Genomic DNA, 19,655 nt, shown 5'->3' on the forward strand with positions numbered 1-19,655 from the left:
TTTTATGCTGCCCCACGATTTTCCTCTTCTCTCCATTTCTGTCTGATTTTTTTCTTTCTGTTCATTGAGCTTACGTGGTTTTAACTTGAGTCTTCCTTATTCTGTATTTCTCCTGCTGCTCCATCTTCTGTAGGCGACCCTTTCCAAAATGACCCTTTTGCACAGCAGTCTTCAGCATCAACAGGTATTTGTTTTATAGACCTATATCCAACACTTGCTCATCCAAGTTTCAAGTTACCACTTTCCTCTGCTTGTATTGCTCCCTGTCCCTGAGAGGTCTGTCTACTGCATTTTTCTACAGCATGGGAAGAAGACTCTTCTCTGTTATTTCCTGGCCAATTATAGGGAATATGATAAAATAAGACAAGATAAGATAGTCCTTTATTCGTCCCACAAGTAAAATAAAGATGTATCATATATATACACATACTGAAGAGGTGATGGGTAATTCCAAATAATAATAATAAAATAATAATAATGAATAATAAAAGATTTCCCAAACATTTAGATGGTGAGTACAGTAAAAGATAAGATTAGTTACAGTTGTAGTAGCAATTACAATTATCAGTGATTCACTGGAGGCAGCTTAGATTGTAAAGTCTTATAGCAGCAGGTAGTAATGACCTACGGTGTTGCTCCTTCAGACACTTAGGATGTATCAGTCTGTCACTGAAGGAGCTGCATAGTGATGACACTGTTTCAAACAGTGAGTGGGCATTGTTTTCCACTGAATCAATAGGCAGCCCCAGAACGGAGCTGGCCTTCCTGACCTGTTTCTCCATTCGCCTCCTGTCTGCTGCTGAGATGCTGCTGCACCAGCAGACCACTCCATAAAAGATGGCTGATGCCACAACAGAGTTATAAAAGGCCTTTAGAAGTGGTCCCTGGACTCCAAAAGACCGCTATCTCCTTAACAGAGTCTGCTCTGTCCTTTTTTTGCGTGTGTATTGTGTGACCAGTCCAGTTTATTGTTGAGGTGCAGACTGCACAGTTCATCTGCACATGTTTTGAGCAGCCTCTGACCACATCTGGTCTCCCTCAGCCTGAGTGCTGGGCTCTTTGTTTCCAGTGATGGTTCTAAGCCCACACTACGCTGACGCTCTTCTGCTGTAGCTGCTTCTCCATCTTCCTCTTGTAGCTTTGTAGAATTGGTGTTAAAGTGGTACTTCACTGCTAAAAAGCAAGATGTGTTGTAAATATTTAACATTTTATCAGCAAAGATGTGCAACAACATTTAACATTGATGGTCTATGTCCAGAGAAAACAAGGTAAACGGAAGTAATATGTGTTGTTGAAAATGATCATATCCTACAACACCCAGAATACATTGCACCCTGACGAATCACCTGAGCTGCAATAATTAGATCTACCTGTCATTTAGCTCCACCCCCCTCTCAACCCGGCCATTGCTGGGGCAGGTTCAAAAAAGAACAGGAAGCACTAGTTGTAGTCTTTGAGGAATTGGCAAAATGTCCTCTGTGATGTTTCCATGTCAGCACCTTTCATCCCACTGTTATTTTCAAGCTAAACCTTTCTGGTTCGTGTTCATTGTAATGCCCATCAGGCTGTCTCTAAGTTTTTGGCCTGAAGCCTTTTGGTTGGACCACTGTTATTGTGCTATTGGAGTTGACGCCGTTACTGTATGCATGCAGTCCTCAGTGAGCTGCATGTGTAAAACTCTGGGATGTTGCACATGAACAAGACAAGGGTCTGCTCTCTTGTCTAAAAACTGCTTGATGTGTCAGTGATATGTCCCCAAGGAGTAAATGGGAGTGATGACTTTTATTATTTCAAACAAGGGGCATGGGAGAATAAAAAAACATACATATTATATATTTGGGGGGTGGGGGATGGGTACCGTTAGTATAAATGTAGCATGTGTGAGCAAATGGCTATGGAACTCCAAAGTGTTCAAAATTAAATACGTTAATCGGATATTTTTTTAAATAAATAATATAAATCATATATAATATATAAATAAATGAGAGACAAATACGCAAAATTAACCATGAAATTATGAAAATAATCACAAACCAACTGAAGCTTATTATTATACATTTCAAAATCTGCTCATTTATTCATTTAAATTTTATTTCATAATGATTCTTTCATAATACCAAATGTCACGTCTGCCTTTTCATTTAAATTCAGTCTTCAGTTTTCAGAAATAATTTTTTATTTCAAAAGGTAATTTTTCTAAAGTCTGCTATTTTTTGCAAAATACCCTTTTCACTTACCCTGGCACTAGAAATCCCTGGTACAGTAAATGGTGTCTTACCCCCTCATGCTAAAGTCAAAGCCTGATTCTCTAGGTGGGTGGCAGCCCTGTGTTTGTTGTGTGTAGCACTTGACTTCTGTCATATTTCCCTCTTCAGTGATATCATACAGTTTCACTTCTCTGTGTAGTAGATAGAAATCAGCGTAACAGTGAACCTCAGTCATTTATCACAGATCTGGTGTGCGTCAGAATTAACTGGTTTTCCAAACTGCACATCCCTGTTAACTGCCACATCTCATCCAGCAGAACATTTTCCTCAGGCAGGTGTAGGACCAGCATTTGGATCAAACTGCATGATATTTGTGACCATATCTGTTCATCTATTCTCACCAAGACCTGGTTTCAGTCTTTTACCACAATTGTGTATTTGATTTAATTTGGTCTTTTGATTGTTATGCTCATTGGATAAGATGCTACCAAATATCATCTGTTTGAATGTGCTAGATAACCAAAACATTGCTTTTATACAGCGATAGTGGTAATTCTACCAGATTATTCCTTGATTGTGTTTTGTTCACATTGATGCTTTACACAATATACAGGCAATATTTGTTCTAGACGTATTCTTTCCTTTTTTACCCGTTAGTTTCCTAATTAACACAAATGTAACCTTCATACATGTTTCTAAATCCCTCGTAAGAAACCCGAGGTCTTTCATGTCATAGCTGTGCTATGACATGAAAGCAGATGAAACCGATCACTTTGAAAATTTGCCAGATAGCAGATTTTTCCTGTTAATCCTTTTTAAACAGAGCCTTCAGTGGTTCCATTATTCCATTGAACATTGTTAATTTTGTTCACTTAATAATTTCATGTTGAGTGATTCAGTTAGGACAGCTTCACAAGTGTCCTTGCATAGAAGTGGTTGTCCAGGTGCCTCCTGTGGGGTTTGCATGGTCTCCCTGAGGCTTTGTGGGTTTTCTTTAGGTGCATTGGTTTTCCACAGTCCAGATAATGCAGTCAGGTTCAGTGGAATCTAGATGGCTTTCGGTGTGAGTGATCCCACTGTCTGTGTGGCCAGGTGATGGCCTGGCTGCCTGTCCAGAAGGAACCTGACAGCTGGGGCAAGCTCCAGCGTACCAGCCACTGGTTTAAACTGTGAAATATTTTTTGTTGTTTGTTTGGTTCTGCAGCAGATCCTTTTGGAGGAGATCCATTCAAAGAGACAGATCCCTTTAAGGCCTCATCAGAAGATTTTTTTAAGAAGACCACTGTGGTGGATCCCTTCTGTACATCAGACCCCTTCAGTAAAAGTGCCACCCTACCTTCCAAGGTACAGTACTTACACTACTACAACACAATGGTACAGATATTCAAATAACACACAGTATATTTGTCATATTGTGTGATGATATAACACATCCATGTCCACATGGTTGGACACCACCTAGACAGCCAGTGGTAAAATGACGAAATGCTAAACAGCGTTTTCCCCTAGGATCATAACTTTGGGGGGGGGGGGGGTATGGGTGGTACAGCAAAACACTCACACAAACACATGAATCATAGTGTTATGTTATTACAGTTTAACAATATATTATAACATCTGAACAATTACTGTACAATAACTTAACAACTGTACACTGAACTAAACACTAACCATCAGAAAAGACTAGGCTAGATTTTTGCTGTTGTCAGGGGCATAAAATGCAGCACTTATGCTATTTTCTTTACTTTGACTCCCAGTAGGAAAGCTACACCGTGTTGTCATCTTCATCAGCCTAGGAGCGTTTAAAAATATTTTTGCCTACTTTTAAGGCTGAAAAATTCTTCGACGCGCGATCTATGTCCACTGGTGGGTGCGCCCACATGTCTGTGAGCGTGGGCACGTGTCTGTGTGTGTGCACCTTGCCGTGCGCGATATGGAGAAAAATTATAAACGCGCAAGTGTGGAGACAGTAATTACATGCCAGAAATAAATAACGTGTAAGAAAAGAAAGCACAGACCTGTTATATAGGAAAGATGATCTTCAATTTCTTCTGTAGTTATTCTCCAAAAATAAAATAAAATTAACTTTACCTTGAAGGGGGTGTTGGGGGTTGGGCGCACCCCTAATATAATGGTAGGGGAAACACTGCTAAACATGTCATCACTGTTGTTTGCTCCGTAGTTTCCTCTGACCCCAATGTGACCAGACTGAGTCAGTGTTAGCTTTAGTGACAAATGACGTACCCAGGAGTAGTAGTAAAAAGGCACTAGGAGTGGAACGAAATAACAATTACATGGTATTGAATTGTGTTTTTGTTTGTTTGTGTTTTCTGTAGCAAGCCAGTAATTTCACAAGCAATGATCCCTTTTCCTCCAGCAACCCAAAGCCCAAAGGTCAAGGTAGGATTTAATTTTTAACCTACCCCATGTCTAGAGTATTTTGATCTATGTTTCCCATATTTCCTTAAAACCTGATCATTAGCTACATTTACATGGACATAAATCCCAGTAAGCCACAGATAGAAGACTAAAAAAGCACTCACTGTTTCACTCAGGGTGTACAGTACTTACTTTTGTCACCAGCTGTTTGGACATTAATGTTTGTGATGAGTTACTTTGAGGAGACGTCAAATGCTACTGTTATACAAGCTGTAGAGTCACTGCTTTACAATAGAGCAAAGCGTCAGTGTGACATATTTACAGAAATATGAGGGTGGACTCACTTCTGTGAGATACACTATGTGTTACAGTGTGTATATGCGTGGGTGCAGATATAATTTTGCCTTTGTCTTTTCCAGACGTGTTTGGCACACTGGACCCATTTGGCAGCAGTTTGTTTAGTAGCAGCAGTAACAGCTCAGCTGGATTTGCAGACTTCAGCCACATGTCCAAGACCAGAGACCCTTTTGAGGGTAGGGCGGGCTGGCTCCCAGATTACCAGAAGGTACCAGAGAACATGAGCTTTTTGTTCTGGGGCGCATACTGTGACACCACAGTACATGTACACTCTTAAAGACTCCCAGGAGCCTTTAGGCTAATGAACATTGGTCCTGGAAGTCTCAGTAAGGTGTTGGTTTTCATGCCGGATCACCTTCATTGGCTTGTTTGAAAATGTCTCTGACAAAACTAACTGCTCAGTATGCAAATGAGACATGTTCTCCACACAATAAAAACTATGATAAACTAACGTCTGTAGGGCTGAATAATATTTATTGTTAGTAGTAAAATTAATCAAACTTTGTGGTAGATACATAGGAAACGCCAACATTGCTGTTGTATTGGATCGGAGTGTATAGTACCTAATAAAGTGATCAGTAAGTGTTTACTGTGTTGTCTTATTGCTTGTTAAACAGTAATGTATTGAAATTCATTAACAGCCTGTGTGTTTTACATACTCTCTCTCTCTCTGTCTCTCTCTGTCTCTCTCTCTCTAGTCAGCGTTTGTGGATGACCTATTCAGCAGGAAAACTGACACACCAGCTCTACCTCCAAAGAAAAGTCTTCCCCCAAGGCCCAAACCACCAAGTGGTAAGTACTGCAGTCCATGGTTTGAGTGGAGAACAGGTGAGGTGATTTCAGAGATCCCTGCTGGACCTGTAAGAACCCAGTATCTGTTTGGATTATAACCATTCTCAGAAAGAATTATGAAGACCCTCTGGGGACACATGTAGAGGCTCTGACACATTCAAAACTAAGATGATCCACTTGTCTGGGTTTTACAGGTGAGAAGTATTCGGAATAGCTGTCTGCGTTTTTACCTATTCTGTCTCAGAAAATTGATTCATTATTAATTTCTTTCATATTATTTATTATTATTATCATTATTAAAATATTTGAGGTTCCTGTGTAATAATATTCATAACAAATAAGTTTGTTATTGTTCATCTAATCAATCAATCAAAGATCAATCTACATCTTTCATATGTAAGTTAACATATTATTATGAACACAAATATTATAAACACATTATTTTCTAGAGGAACGGGCTCTGTGTTGTCTAAAATATGTCCTGGTGTCCTGAAAGTTCAAGGGTGTGTCTGATTTTACTCCTAAATCCTGTTGACATGGCTTTCTTAGCATCACAACCCGAATACATAGAATAAAAAAGGGATCTATCACTTTGACTGGCAGCTGAACGGTGTGGCTCTAAGCAGCGTATTCATTTTGACTTCTGTATAAGCAGGAAAAGATGGTTTCCCCAATGTCGAAAGCAGTGTCACACACTGCTCTGATCTGTCAACAGGATGAATGTCACCATGGGTACAGAAGATGAAAGCCACCGCTCTCACACTATACTTCAGGTCATATCGCACATCAGATCAGATGAGCACTGTGACGCCTGAAGTTGAAACTTATTATCTAACTGCTGCTCAGATGGTGCTTTTCCATAGGTGTACAGAATATTTTAACTGTGGCTTATACATTGCATACTGTAGTGCATATTTTTATGTTTTAATGTTTAGCTGCCTTTCTTGATTCCCTGTGCATGTTTCCTGTCTTAGTTTTTTGGATCTGGTCCATTATTCTGGTATTCATACAAAGCACAAGCTATAAGTGGCTTGTGATATAGAATTGAAGATGCTTTAGATGTTTGTGTGCAGGCAAATGTGCTTCCTCTCTCCTCTCGTGCGTGCGTGTGTGCGTGCAGAGGTCAGGTTGCAGGTTGTGCAGCAGGCAAGCATTACAACTCTTAAATTTCTGTATCTGCTTTATCTGCCTCAATGTTGTTTTATTTTTTATTCGCACACATTCATAGTCCTGTGACATTTTTTTCATCACTTACAGTAGGTGTGAGTGGGGCATTACTTTGTTGACAATTACAGCTTTAAATGGGCAGAATTGCAGACTCATTGCTGTAGCTGTGTTGTTTTTGTGTACAGTCCTGTGGTTGGCATTATAATTAGTTGCCACAATTGTAGTAAATTATTTTCATACAGGGTGGAGCTCATGTTTGTGGTTTCTCTTGGGTGTGGGAGTGTGAGTGCACGCTGTTTACTGAAAGAGGAAAAAAGTGATTGCCAGGCAGAGTTTTGCTTAGGGAGGAGTGTGAACTGAACTGCTCACCCCGATCAGCCGGCTTATCTGGGTATTAGGACTAAATGTGTATGTCTTCATGAGAACTGTTGAGCTGGTCCTGTGGTTTAACACCTACACAAGAAACACGCTTGTTCCCACGATCCCCTGCCAGGCACACCTTGGGCTCCCATCTGTTAACTACTGTATCAACTATACCAACAACATTAAATCCATAATGTAAGAAAGGGAAGTTAAATTTAGAATTTAATACTGAAGTGAAAGGTGGTCAGAGATGTGCTTTCTTGTTTTGCAAGTGATTGAATTCAATGTGTCTATGAGAGTATAAAACTCAAGGTCAGTGACCTAAAAGCTTTATAGTATTAGTTAGACGTCAGTGGGTAACCTAAAGAAGAAACTTTATCAAGCCCTTAAGTGAAATCTACTGTAAACAACTTTTTACAGTCAAAGAATAAATGTTTAATCAATAAATATTTAAAAATCTTGATGGACAGCTGCGAATTGACGAATCCTCTGGGTTCAAACATATATACTATGAGTTATGTGCTCTGTTACCGTCAGCGTGCTCATGCATAGCTTGTGTTTCTGAGCTTTGAAGCATTGTCTTGGTACAGTGGTGAACCAGCATTTGTAATGTGGCAGAAAGCCGACCAAGTGATTTACTAGGAAACTGTTGAGAATTGTTCTGCGGGTTATGTCTATGACTTTTGGTTTTGGTCCTTGGGTGTGATCTTAGCTGGGTGTTTTTTCCTACACCAGCTGTTTTTCTAGCTCTTTCTGAGGGGGATGACAGTTTGAATGTTTGGTGTGATGTGGGTGAAGTCGAAACCCAAGCAACTTTCAGAAGCTGGTAGATATTTGTAAGGTGAAGCAGGGTGAGGGCACAACTGTGGGACCTAGAGTTATGAAAAGGTTATGTGTTATGAAAAACCATATGACCTAGTGATGAGTTACAATATTTTCTGAGTTTTAGAGTTTGGATGTGAAAGGCTCAGAGTCAGACTCTCAAATGAGTTTTAACTATGTTTAGGTGTAGAAGTAATTCACCCTGCTGCAGCCAGGTTTCAGTGAGACAGAAAAGGTTTACAGTATGTGATGGTCATTTATCAAGTCATTTAATAACATTTAATAAGGAATTTAGATGAGAGAAGTCTGATATTTAATAAACCACCCAATAACTTACTGTTACTTTGTTTTGTAAGAGGAACAGTTTTGATGTTTATTAGGTTCTTTTAACTCACTCCTCTTTGATTTGTTTGTGACTTGTATAGTTTAGGTGGTTGGGGAGCAGACACAGTTTCTATGCGATAACTAAGACTAAGAGGGGGTGACGGCTGTAGAGAACATGCAGAGGTGTGTGTAAGACTCTGCATCCTGGACTCCACTCTGAGTTCTCACAGGGTAGGGAAGCTAAGAAACATGGCCATGTTACTAGAGAGTAGAGAGGCTCTGTTCAATGTGGGATGGACGCCGTCTCTTCTAACCAGCCCAGGTTTTCCCCCAAAACTGCTCCAATTAGCCACAAAGCCCACATCGTTTGCAGGACACCTCCTAGACAACCAGTGGTGCAGCAATGACAGTCGGCTATACATGTCATCGCTGGTCACATTGGGGAGGGGTCCAGAGAAAACTATGACTTCCGATTGGTGTAACAGGGCATCATTAGCTCCTGCGTGTACAATCTTAGTGAACTTACGCTTAACTATGACGCCTAGATTCTCTAACTTCATGTTTCGGACTATGGAGTCACCAATGATCAGAGTGGGCTTCTCAGCGTGTGTGTCGCTGAGTGGGGAAAATCTGTTTGAAACGTGAAGCAGTTGGTGGTGAACCGTGGGCACCTGTCTAAAGCTATGTTTCCTATGAGCCATCATTCAGTCACAACCCCGGCTGCTCGGGACCTGCAAAGGGACTGCTAGGAAACTTTATTTAGAATTGTAACCGGCTTGTGGGAACTCTGGTGGTGCCACAGTGTAATGTATAGTTTTGGGAATATGAGTGTAGTAAAGCTACTACTTGTAGAGTTTCGAAATGGTTAAATATTTTAAATAAGAAAAATATATATATTTAATTTTTTAATTACGTACATTCCAAGTGACAGTCTTAAGTGGTGTCATAACTTACCTGACTGGTGTGGATTACTAGTCTTGTGTGCATGTTATGTGACAGACTTTCGGTGTGTGGCTGATTTTAACCCTGACCAGGAGGAAGATGGATGGATGGATGGATGGATGGATGGATGGATGGATGGATTTTTCATTAGCATTAATATGAGAAGCATTCAGCAATTAATTCAAAAGTTGCATATTGTACAGTATATTATATATATGTGTGTGTGTGTGTGTGTGTATATGTGTGTATATATATATATATATATATATATATATATATATATATATATATATATATATATATGTGTGTGTGTGTGTGTGTGTGTGTGTGTGTGTATATATATATATATATATATATGTGTGTGTGTGTATATATATATATATATATATATATATATATATACACACACATATATATATATATATATATATATATGTGTGTGTGTGTGTATATATATATATATATATATATATGTGTGTGTGTGTATATATATATATATATATATATGTGTGTGTGTGTGTGTGTATATATATATATATACACATATATATAATCTTGTCATGTTTTTACTCATTTTTTTAATCGCCAACTTTTCAATCGCTTTGATAGTTTTAATCTTCATCAACGTTTTGTCGTTTTCATCATTTTGTCGTACTCAACTTTCTGATGTCAGCTGCCTAATCAGCGTTTGGTATCTTTTCAGCAACAGAACAGCTCTCCCATGTAATTTCTCGAGAAATTACTTTTTTTAGTCACAGTGAATGCTTCCAGCATTTCATTAGCAGTGAGTGCTGGAAGCATAACAATACTGCATTCACTGTATTGTTTTTCTGATCTTTTTTGTTTAGTTGCCACTATTTTGGTTATGATAATACTATTAAACATTTACATAAATCACTTACTAATCTAGAAAAGGCTCTTAACCTTCGCCCTTTTACTTATATAGGTATATCCAGGTGTTCCCTGTTGTATCAACCACTTTCAGCTATTCTTCAAATTGTTAAATGTTTGTTTCCTGAGAAATAAAGTCAACATTAAAGCATTCTGTATTGTATGCAAATTAGATCGTAATGCATCATGGTTAGTAAATTGTGAACAATTGTGGCAGCCTAACAAAAATTATACGATTGAGCTATACTTTATTTGTATTCACCACTTTTAGCTATTCTTTAAAATGCTTAAGCTTTTCTTGTCCTTATTTACCTTAGATATCCTGTGGCTCAATGGCTTAAGTCCATGACTTTACAGTGGAAGTTCCGTCTAAAACATGATTATACAACAACGTCAAAATATAAATGTGTATTACCAAAAAAAAAACATTTTTATCATAATGTATTACCAATGTTCAACTATATTATTGATGTTTTAAGAAATTTTCAGTTTTTTTTAATATATGTATAGTGCTGCTTTGAGCTGTGACATCAGCAACTAGTGTGGCTAAGAAGCCAGCTCCGACCCTGGCAATCCTGGTTTTTTCAGCTCTGCAACTTTTTCCTTTGCATATATGATCAGTTATACATTCAACTCACCAGGTAGTTTCAGCAATGTTTCAACTGATTAATTACAAATAGTTAATTAGAATATTTTACAGTATAATAAAAACCCACACTCCCTCCCTCAAAATCTTTTCACAATAAAAGCAATCCAATTGCTTATTAACATTTCTTTTGCTTTTGAATGGATAGCTACTGACACTGTTTAACTTCACCAGTTAAGCACACACATCCTCCAAATCCTTTCAGAATTAAAGCATAAGTCAAAATCACTGCTTCAGCTTTTTCCTCATCATTCATATCGGTGGCTCAATAGTATAAGTTCTTATATAAATATTATTATATATTATTATAAAAGGAGCATCTCTGACTAATCATTCACGCTGTTTTACACTTTACTACACACTTCAAATTAAAAGCACAAATTCACATTTATATCGCAATATTTCTGCTTTTAACTGGTTTGTTATGACTTTAATATATGACTATTTTACAGTTTACTAATTAGACACACACTTCCTCCATATCCTTTAAGAATAAAATAAATCTAAATCTTTAGACTAGCACTTTTTTTGCATTTTTTTGCATTTTTCCTCCAATGCTCCAAATTTTTAATTACTTCCTCTGCAGCTACTGTCAGCTGTTGTAATAAAGACAAATTCTCCACATGCAAGGATTAGCTATGGAGTACCGCAGGGTTCTGTGCTTTGTCCAGTTTTGTTAAGCCTATACATGTCTCCTCTAGGTGAGATTATTAGGAAGCATTCTACAAATTTTCATTGTTATGCAGATGATACTCAGCTATATATGTCTTTGGAAAAAAATGAAACAGATCATCCATCCATCCATTTTCTAAACCGCTTATTCCCTAATGCGGGGTCACAGGGGTGCTGGAGCCTAACCCAGCTGACTATGGGCGGGAGACAGGGTACACCCTGTATGGGTCGCCAGTCCATCGCAGGGCAACACATAGACAGACAACCATTCACACACACACACTCACACCTAATGCACGTCTTTGGACTGTGGGAGGAAGGAACCCGGAGAGAACCAACGCAAACACGGGGAGAACGTGCAAACTCCACAGCCTCCGGGAATCGAACCCAGAACCTTCTTGCTGTGAGGCGACAGTGCTACCCACCGCACCACCGTGCCGCCCAGTTTTGCCCAGAAACAGATCAATTATTCAAAATTCAAAGTTGTTTAAAAGACATCAAATCCTGGATGGATGTCCCAAGAATTCTTTTAACTAAATTCAGATTAAACTGAAATTCTTATTGTTGGGCCTAAAAATCAGAGAGAGACACTATTGAGTCAGATAGCCACCCTGGATGGCATAACATTAGCTTCAGATTATACTATAAGGAACCTTGATGTCATCTTTGACCAGGATCTCTCTTTTACATCATACATTAAACAAATCTCCAGAAGAGTTGTGCTCCCAGCAGAACACTGTTCTCAAAGCGCTGGGCTGACACTCTCTAACTTTAAGATCAGGCTTAAAACCTTCCTTTCGATAAAGCTTATAGTTAGAGATGGTTCAGGTCACTGGCAATGAGGAACCATCTCTTAGTTAAGATGCAATAGACATGGACTGCTGGGGGACTTAATTTATACACTGAGCTCCTCTGTTTCCTTCTATCCCTTCTGTCCAATAACCTCCCATCATTGTTCCATGTTTAACTAACCTTGTCTCTTTCTCTCCAGTAGTTGTGCTTCTCTCCCGCTCTCTCTCTTTGTCCCCCACTCTGTCCTCACCTACAGGTATCATTGGACTCAAAGTTTGGTGTCCGTGATGGGCAGCTGCGGATCCATCCTGCCTGTGTCCAGTCCCTGGTCCACCATCCTGCCTGTGCTCTGTTGCTGCTTGATGTTGCTTGTTGTTGTTGCTGTGCTTTTCTCTCTCTCTATCCTCTCACCCCAACCGGTCGAGGCAGATGGCCGCCCACATCCAGCCTGGTTCTGCTGGAGGTTTCTTCCTCGTTAGAGAGGGAGTTTTTCCTCTCCACTGTTGCTGTCAAATTAAAGGCTTGCTGTATGTGGGATCTGTTGGGTTTAGTTGTGTAAGGTCTCAAACCTTACTTTGTAAAGTGCCTTGAGATAAGCTTGTTGTGATTTGGTGCTATATAAATTTAATTGAACTGAAAAGCGTCTATCATCTTTCAACCTTCTCTTGTTAAAGTAAATCAGCATCTTTGTATATTCTATAGGTTTCGACTTGTAAGATTTGAAATATCGTGTGGTTTTCAGTGATTTTTCAGCAGTATGTATTGCGTGAGCTATATATGTATTGCGTATGTGATGTCACAGCTAGAGTGCGAGGCCTTGTTTTTTTAAGCCAGAAATTCTGTCTTCAACTTGTCACTACAGGCACAGATTTCAGGCAATCACGTAATTTTTTCACTCAGTTCGCAGTCATACTTGCCTTCCTACTAATGATGTGTCTGGCTAAGCTGTCAGACCTACATTTTAGTTGTTATCAACCTTAAAGCGCAGAGAGATCCTGAATTTCCACAATAGACTCTAATGATAATTTCCGCCATACGTCTGGGAAAAACCCAAAAGAACACACATTTTGAAATCGTGACTGTGGCCACAATATTTGATCCTCAAACATAAAATTCTCACCAATTGCTTATTAAAGCCTTGGGATTGATAAAGTCAAGTTATTTTTGTAAATTATAATGTTTTTGTCATTATACAATCATCCTATTTTTGGTTTTTAAGGAAAATGACAATGTCTTTTGTGTCTTCAGGAAAGACCACACCAGTGAACATGTCAGGCACAGCTGACACTCCAAAACAATGTGACCCCTTCCAGCCATTTGGTGGTGAGACCATTGACCCATTTCAGAACAAAAAGTGCCCGGGAGACCCATTCAGTGGCAAGGACCCTTTCGCTTCGACGGCATCAAGTAAAGACTCGGGTTTTGCAGATTTCAGTTCTGTAAGTTGAGATTGGTGATACTGTTTAACTAATTGCTTCCAGACCAGGCCAGCTGATTGTAAAGTTATTGTACTGCAGGTCTGATGAAGACTCTGCAGGTACTAAAGTGTAATTATGTAATTATTGTGTATCAGACATCTGTCCATCTTGAGCCACAATTAATTATATTATTAATTATTTTTGTCAATTGGAGAATCGATTAATTGAAATTCCTAAATGTAACCGGAGACTAGAAAAAAACAAAAACATAGCATCACTTTTTTTCCACATTAGGGACAAATAACAATGTGTATGTCCAGAAGTGTCTGCGTGTCTCGTTTCTAGCTTCCTCACTTAAATAGCATTTAAGTTTTAGTAATGCTAAATGGTCCTGCACTTGTGCAGTGCTTTTCTACCTAGTGGTTCTCAAAGCACTTTAACACTGCATTCACATTCACCCATTCCCACACATTGGCACACACACATTCACACACACCTGACAGAGCTCCGATGCTACTTATACTGACACTAGGGACCACTTAGGGTTCAGTGTCTTGCCCAAGGACACTTTGGAACATTACTTGGGAGAGCCAGGAATCAACAGGCCAACAAATTTACTATCGAAATCATTTCTGCATTTTAGGGTTTATTTGTATGTGCAGTATGAATATGAATAGGACACACGTCTCACCTCATCATGCAACGCAGAATCACACCAGCAGGGGACATTCTGTCTCTGAAGCTGTTATAAAAAAAAATAATCAAAAAAGTTAAGTCTGGACTTTGTGTGTTGAGCTTTTACACATTAAGTCTGGACTTGATTTCAGTAAAGGCTGTGGTTTAATGTGACATCCTCTCATTACCTGAACATGTACTGGGGGCTCACAGGATCACGTTCTCCCATGCAGTCCAACTTATGCTCATGCTAATGTCTACATGTGTTTATAAACAAAGCTCCTAACTTCATGTAACTCAGTCTTCTGCTTCTACGCATCACATTCTAGTTGAGCCTGGCTCTGAATAGACACACAAATTTTTGACTGTGGATCACTGGGCCTGTGAACTTCAGTATCAGTATCACCTCTCAACTCTTTAGATCTGGTCTGTCTGTCCAGCATGACCTTTCAGTGTGTGCCACTGCTCTTTGCTTTGCTGTGAGTAGTTGTGTAGTGCTTCCTGCATGTCTTTGTTAGTGTGTCTGTGTAGTCTTGTCTCAACTGTCCTTGTGTTGTTATTCTAAAACCTTCATTATTCAAACTGAAGTCATTCACCTTGACTTGGGACACATATTAGTTTTTAAAGGGGTTTGCTTAATGACAGACTTTGGAAAGAGATTCTTTTACCTGTTGAGTCTCAGCTGCTGACAGTTAGGTGTCGTCCCAATCAGCAGACACCGGCCTGGTGCCATGGTCTCCTTCCACTGCTGGCTGGGCTGTTGGGGCTTTGTGTCCTCTGTCCCTTCAGCCCTGCTAGGACGGAGGATTTCAGCCTTCTTTGTTGATACATATATTTAACAGCCGAGGTGGGGTTAGTGCTGATTTGCCATCCTCAACTATGGACAGGAAACCCCCCAACAGCCACACACACAACCTTTCTCAGTTTGACTAAAAATATCAAACATTTAAAGCTAGGTCTCACAAATGTAGTTAATCAGCAGCATCCAGTTGCAGGCTAACTGATGGATTTCTCCAGCTCTGTTGCCTCTCTCCCCCTTCTGTGTCTCTGTCTGCATGTCTCTTTAATTATAGAAGCTTTGAGGGGCTGTCAGTGTTGTGTCTGTATAAAGGTATTCTCTCACTGTTTTGTTTAACCACTCTACTTATTTGCAATAAATTAATTAACAATTAACTTTAATTACTTCTAAGTCTGTAGTTTTAGTAGATTTGTGACTAATAAGTAGATAATGAAAAAAAATAGTGGACAGAAACTGCAGTACACAGTGCACTTTACAGTGAGTGAGTGAGTGAGTGAGTAAACTAAAGCCGCTTTCCGCTTTATAACATCTCTGTTTTATAATCCACCCAACGCACAGGACCTGACAAATCCAAGGTAAGAGGCACCGCTGGGCTCTTAGTCTTCACTGTCACAACAGCACAACACATCCATGTTTTTGTTGAAATAAAAACATGAGTCCTTTATTGGTAGATCTGGATGATGTCTAATTAATGAACAGCTCGTTTCTCCCTAAATAGAGCATGGCTGTCTTTGTGTCACATAATTCTTTCTTTCAGTGATACTTGGTAACATTTATTTTGTACTTTTTTTTAAATGGAATAAATCAAAGTTTAAGCACATAAACTATTAATGTAATTCATATTTTTACTTAAGAGAGAAAATCTTCTTCTAGGTTCTATATAGTTCCCACTCCCAGAAACAAAGTGGTCCTTTGAAGCCTATTCTCTCTTTATGTGTCTGTCATTCAAGTTTGGAAATGAGGCCCAGCAGTTGGAGTGGGCCAAGCGGGAGAGTGAAAGAGCAGAGCGTGAGCGGCTGAAGAGGCTCCGGCTGCAGGAGCAGGAAGACCTGGAACTGGCCATCGCCCTCAGCAAAGCTGAGATGTCCAACGCGTGAATGAATCCGCAAACATAACCACACCACTGGATTTACACAAAAGACCTGCACTCAATACTTACATTCCCCTATTCACAGTGATTCGTTGAGCAGAAGGACTGAACAGAAACCAAGCAGATGCACTGTGTATATCTACTCAAGAAGCTGAGTGACAATGAGTGGCTGAGTACTAACAACTGTCCTGGTGATCCTGGTCAATGTGTTGATATGTTAAGTTTTTATTGTTGAGTAAGAACATGAAGTATTTAAGGATAAATGGTGTGACTCTCCCCAGAACAGTTGACTCACAGCGGCTTGCCTCTTCTTTGCTCAAATAGGCTAAAGTTAAAAGTTTGAGACAGTCATCTTTAGTCCAGACCAGCTGGGTTATCAGAAGCGGATCTGCCTCAGTTCCTCTGATTACCAGAGGTTACATGTCCACCCAGGAGCAGCAGAGCCTAAACTAACTGGACCTGAGGTCTTGGGCTGCAATGCCCTTCTCCCTTCCTCTAAGAAATACACAGTCTGAGATCAAACCCAACTCCATCTCTAATGCCCCAGACAATTTCAGACAGTATGTTTGCTTATTGGGGCTTACATGGTGTAAAGTGTTAAATGCAATGATCACAAAGACAAAGAAGATTGTCTGGGTGGGAGTCCGATCCCTCTTATGTGACACAGTGCTCCTTCAGACTGTGTCTGTGCTGTGGAGAGTCACTGACCACCTTGATGCTGTGCTGCCATCACACAGTTAATGAACAAATCTCTCATTTGTTTTATTTATATAGTTCAATGGATTTAATTTAGGGCGGCATGGTGGTGCGGTGGGTATCACTGTCGCCTCACAGCAAGAAGGTTCTGGGTTCGATTCCCGGAGGCGGCCCTGGTGCCTTTCTGTGTGGAGTTTGCACGTTCTCCCCGTGTTTGCATAGGTGTGAGTGTATGAGTGTATGGTTGTCTTTCTATGTGTTGCCCTGCGATGGACTGGCGACCTGTCCAGGGTGTACCCTGCCTCTCGCCCGTAGCCAGCTGGGATAGGTCTTACTCACCCCCGTGACCCCGCACTAGGGAGTAAGCGGTTAAGAAAATGGATGGATGGATTTAATTTAATCTACTGGTTGTTGTTTTCTTGTTGTGTTGGTCACTCAGACAGGTGAAAATGTTCCCACTGACTTGTGTCAAGCAGCCTGGATGAGACACTGATGTCTCTGTGTAGACAAACATCTTGGACGCCTGGCTCTCAGTGCAGGTGCAGCTTCTGCAGAGACTTGGCACACACACATTAACTATAAGGGATCTGATACTTTAGCAGGATGTTCTGATTGTGACATTGCGTAATATGATACCCCTCTATGAAATCTGCGGTACGTGGGATGCAGTCAGAGCTGGTTCTTATGAGTAGCATGGGCTACGTACAGACTGATGACAACATGCTTGTGGCGGGTACCGCAGAACCACAGCCTGGCCAGCTTCTCTTCCCATATGTCGTATGTGTAGAGCCACATGCTAAAGTCCCTTGTGATGTGAAATCACCTGATTTGGACAGAAATGCTTGAATTGATGTGGAGTCTCTGGACACTTCATGCCATTTTTGTCTTGTTTACATATCCTTCATATTTACTTAGTCCTCTCTCTAGTTACTTAGTTTTAGTCTCGCGCTAAGTCGTACACTGGCAGCATGTTCCTGTCACTCTCTTTCAGGTCTTTAAACAGTTTTCAGCCCTGCACTTCTCCCTGCACTGCTCCCTGGCCAGTGGCCTGTGTCCATTCACACAGCCTCGTTATGGCTCCATGGCTCTGTGTTTTCAGTCAGGTCTTTTTTCTACCATTAGCTGTTTCCTGACTCTACTATTGGTTTCTGATCAAATGCTGGGCCCTCCTCCCTCTGACCTCAGCCATCTGCCGTGTACTGTTTAGACAATGGCTTTTGCACCATTGTTTAGATATCTATGTATTTGTTTCCGTTTACCTACTTTGTGCAATAGATAATGTTAATTTTTTGTTGTCTGTAACTGTGAAACCAGTCTTAAGCCTAAATTTTGTACTGTTTATTTATGCAGCTACTTATCTGTCTCGACGTGGTAGAGAAGGTTCCTGCTATGATTTTACGTCACAGATGAATTATGCTTTTTATCTCTTTTTACAGGTTGACATAGACAGAGGTCTTATTTTACGCACAGAATGCTTGATTTTTGCATCCATTTGAATCAAACTGGTTTCAGCAGGATGATTTTTTTCACTAACAGTTTACTTTCGTGAAGCATGGTTTTGCCTGACCTTCCTCTCTAGTAGGTTAAATGATCTGAGCTGTGTTTGCTCCATACAATGTGTATACAGTGTATAGTATTATTGTGTTATGTTGGTAAAGCCGCACCAACAGCTGAGGACTGACTAGATGCTTTACATGCTCTGTGCTGTTTACTAGAATAAACATGTCAGTTCAGTGACTAACACATTTGTTGATCTATTACATACTGCTTCATCCGCCTCCAAAAACATTGGAACCGTGTTTAATTCATGTTGGCTTTTCTAACTTATTCAAGAGGAACCCAAATGGAACTCTCTCTGCAGCTGGAAAGAGTTCCACTTGGGTGGAAAAAGTCATGCATTGTGCCAGTGAATAAGATGCCACGTCCCAGAGTCCTCAACAACTAAAAACCTGTGGCTCTGACCTCTCACATCATTAAGGCTTTTGAGAGGCTGATCCTGGACTCCCTGTGTTCTCTGGTCAAACCCTCAGTCGACCCCCTCCAGTTTGCATATCAACCCCATCTAGGAGTGGATGAGCCATCATACATCTGCTCCATCACACCTACAAGCACCTGGATAAGCCTGGCGCCTTAGTGAGGATCATTTTCTTTAATTTCTCCAGTGCATTTAACACCATCCAGCCTGCACTGCTGGGAGAGAAACTGAAGGACATGCAGGTTGAGCTACCTCACCAACCGCCCCCAGTATGTCCGCCTGCAGAACTGTGTGTCTGACAGCTAAAGATAATATAAAACGTGTCATTTTCAACTGCCCTGGCCGTGGGCTCCCAGACTACAACTAATGCTTACTGGTTTTCGGCAGTCAGGCTGAGAGGGGGTGCGGAGCCAGCCTGCTGGAACACAACTGCTCTGTCAACCAATCGTTTTTCTTGCATAGCCATTCAACACTGATATTCAATCGCTGGAGGTTCTGCTCTGGATTATTTATGATACAGCAAGTTCTACTGTGTATTAGTACAGTCTGATATTCGTGGTTACTTGTATGGGCCAGAGTATAGCATTTGAAATAGGACGAGGCTTCCACAGTCGAGAGACAGCCACAGCAGAGCGCCAAACTCTGCGT

At 40.3% G+C, this 19,655-nt stretch overlaps 1 protein-coding gene across 15 annotated transcripts in view; it reads left to right on the forward strand.

The window, feature by feature from the left end:
- eps15l1a (epidermal growth factor receptor pathway substrate 15-like 1a) overlaps window positions 1-18,777 on the forward strand; it is a 95,642-nt gene extending 76,865 nt beyond the window's left edge. For 7 of the 15 annotated variants that reach the window (XM_055508455.1, XM_055508453.1, XM_055508457.1 and 4 more), the window contains 7 exons: window positions 134-184; window positions 3,412-3,551; window positions 4,544-4,607; window positions 5,006-5,151; window positions 5,642-5,735; window positions 13,603-13,793; window positions 16,197-18,777. In XM_055508455.1, the coding sequence (XP_055364430.1) occupies window positions 134-184; window positions 3,412-3,551; window positions 4,544-4,607; window positions 5,006-5,151; window positions 5,642-5,735; window positions 13,603-13,793; window positions 16,197-16,343 (833 nt within the window). In that variant the 3' untranslated portion in view covers window positions 16,344-18,777. Of the gene's footprint in view, window positions 1-133; window positions 185-3,411; window positions 3,552-4,543; window positions 4,608-5,005; window positions 5,152-5,641; window positions 5,736-13,602; window positions 13,794-15,804; window positions 15,822-16,196 lie in introns of all 15 variants that reach the window. The other 8 variants (XM_055508454.1, XM_041070284.2, XM_041070285.2 and 5 more) reach the window with 6 other exon arrangements.
- The last annotated feature ends 878 nt before the right edge of the window (window positions 18,778-19,655 follow it).

This window comes from Betta splendens, chromosome 4 (assembly GCF_900634795.4).
Source record: "Betta splendens chromosome 4, fBetSpl5.4, whole genome shotgun sequence".
Classification (NCBI taxonomy): Eukaryota; Metazoa; Chordata; class Actinopteri; order Anabantiformes; family Osphronemidae; genus Betta; species Betta splendens.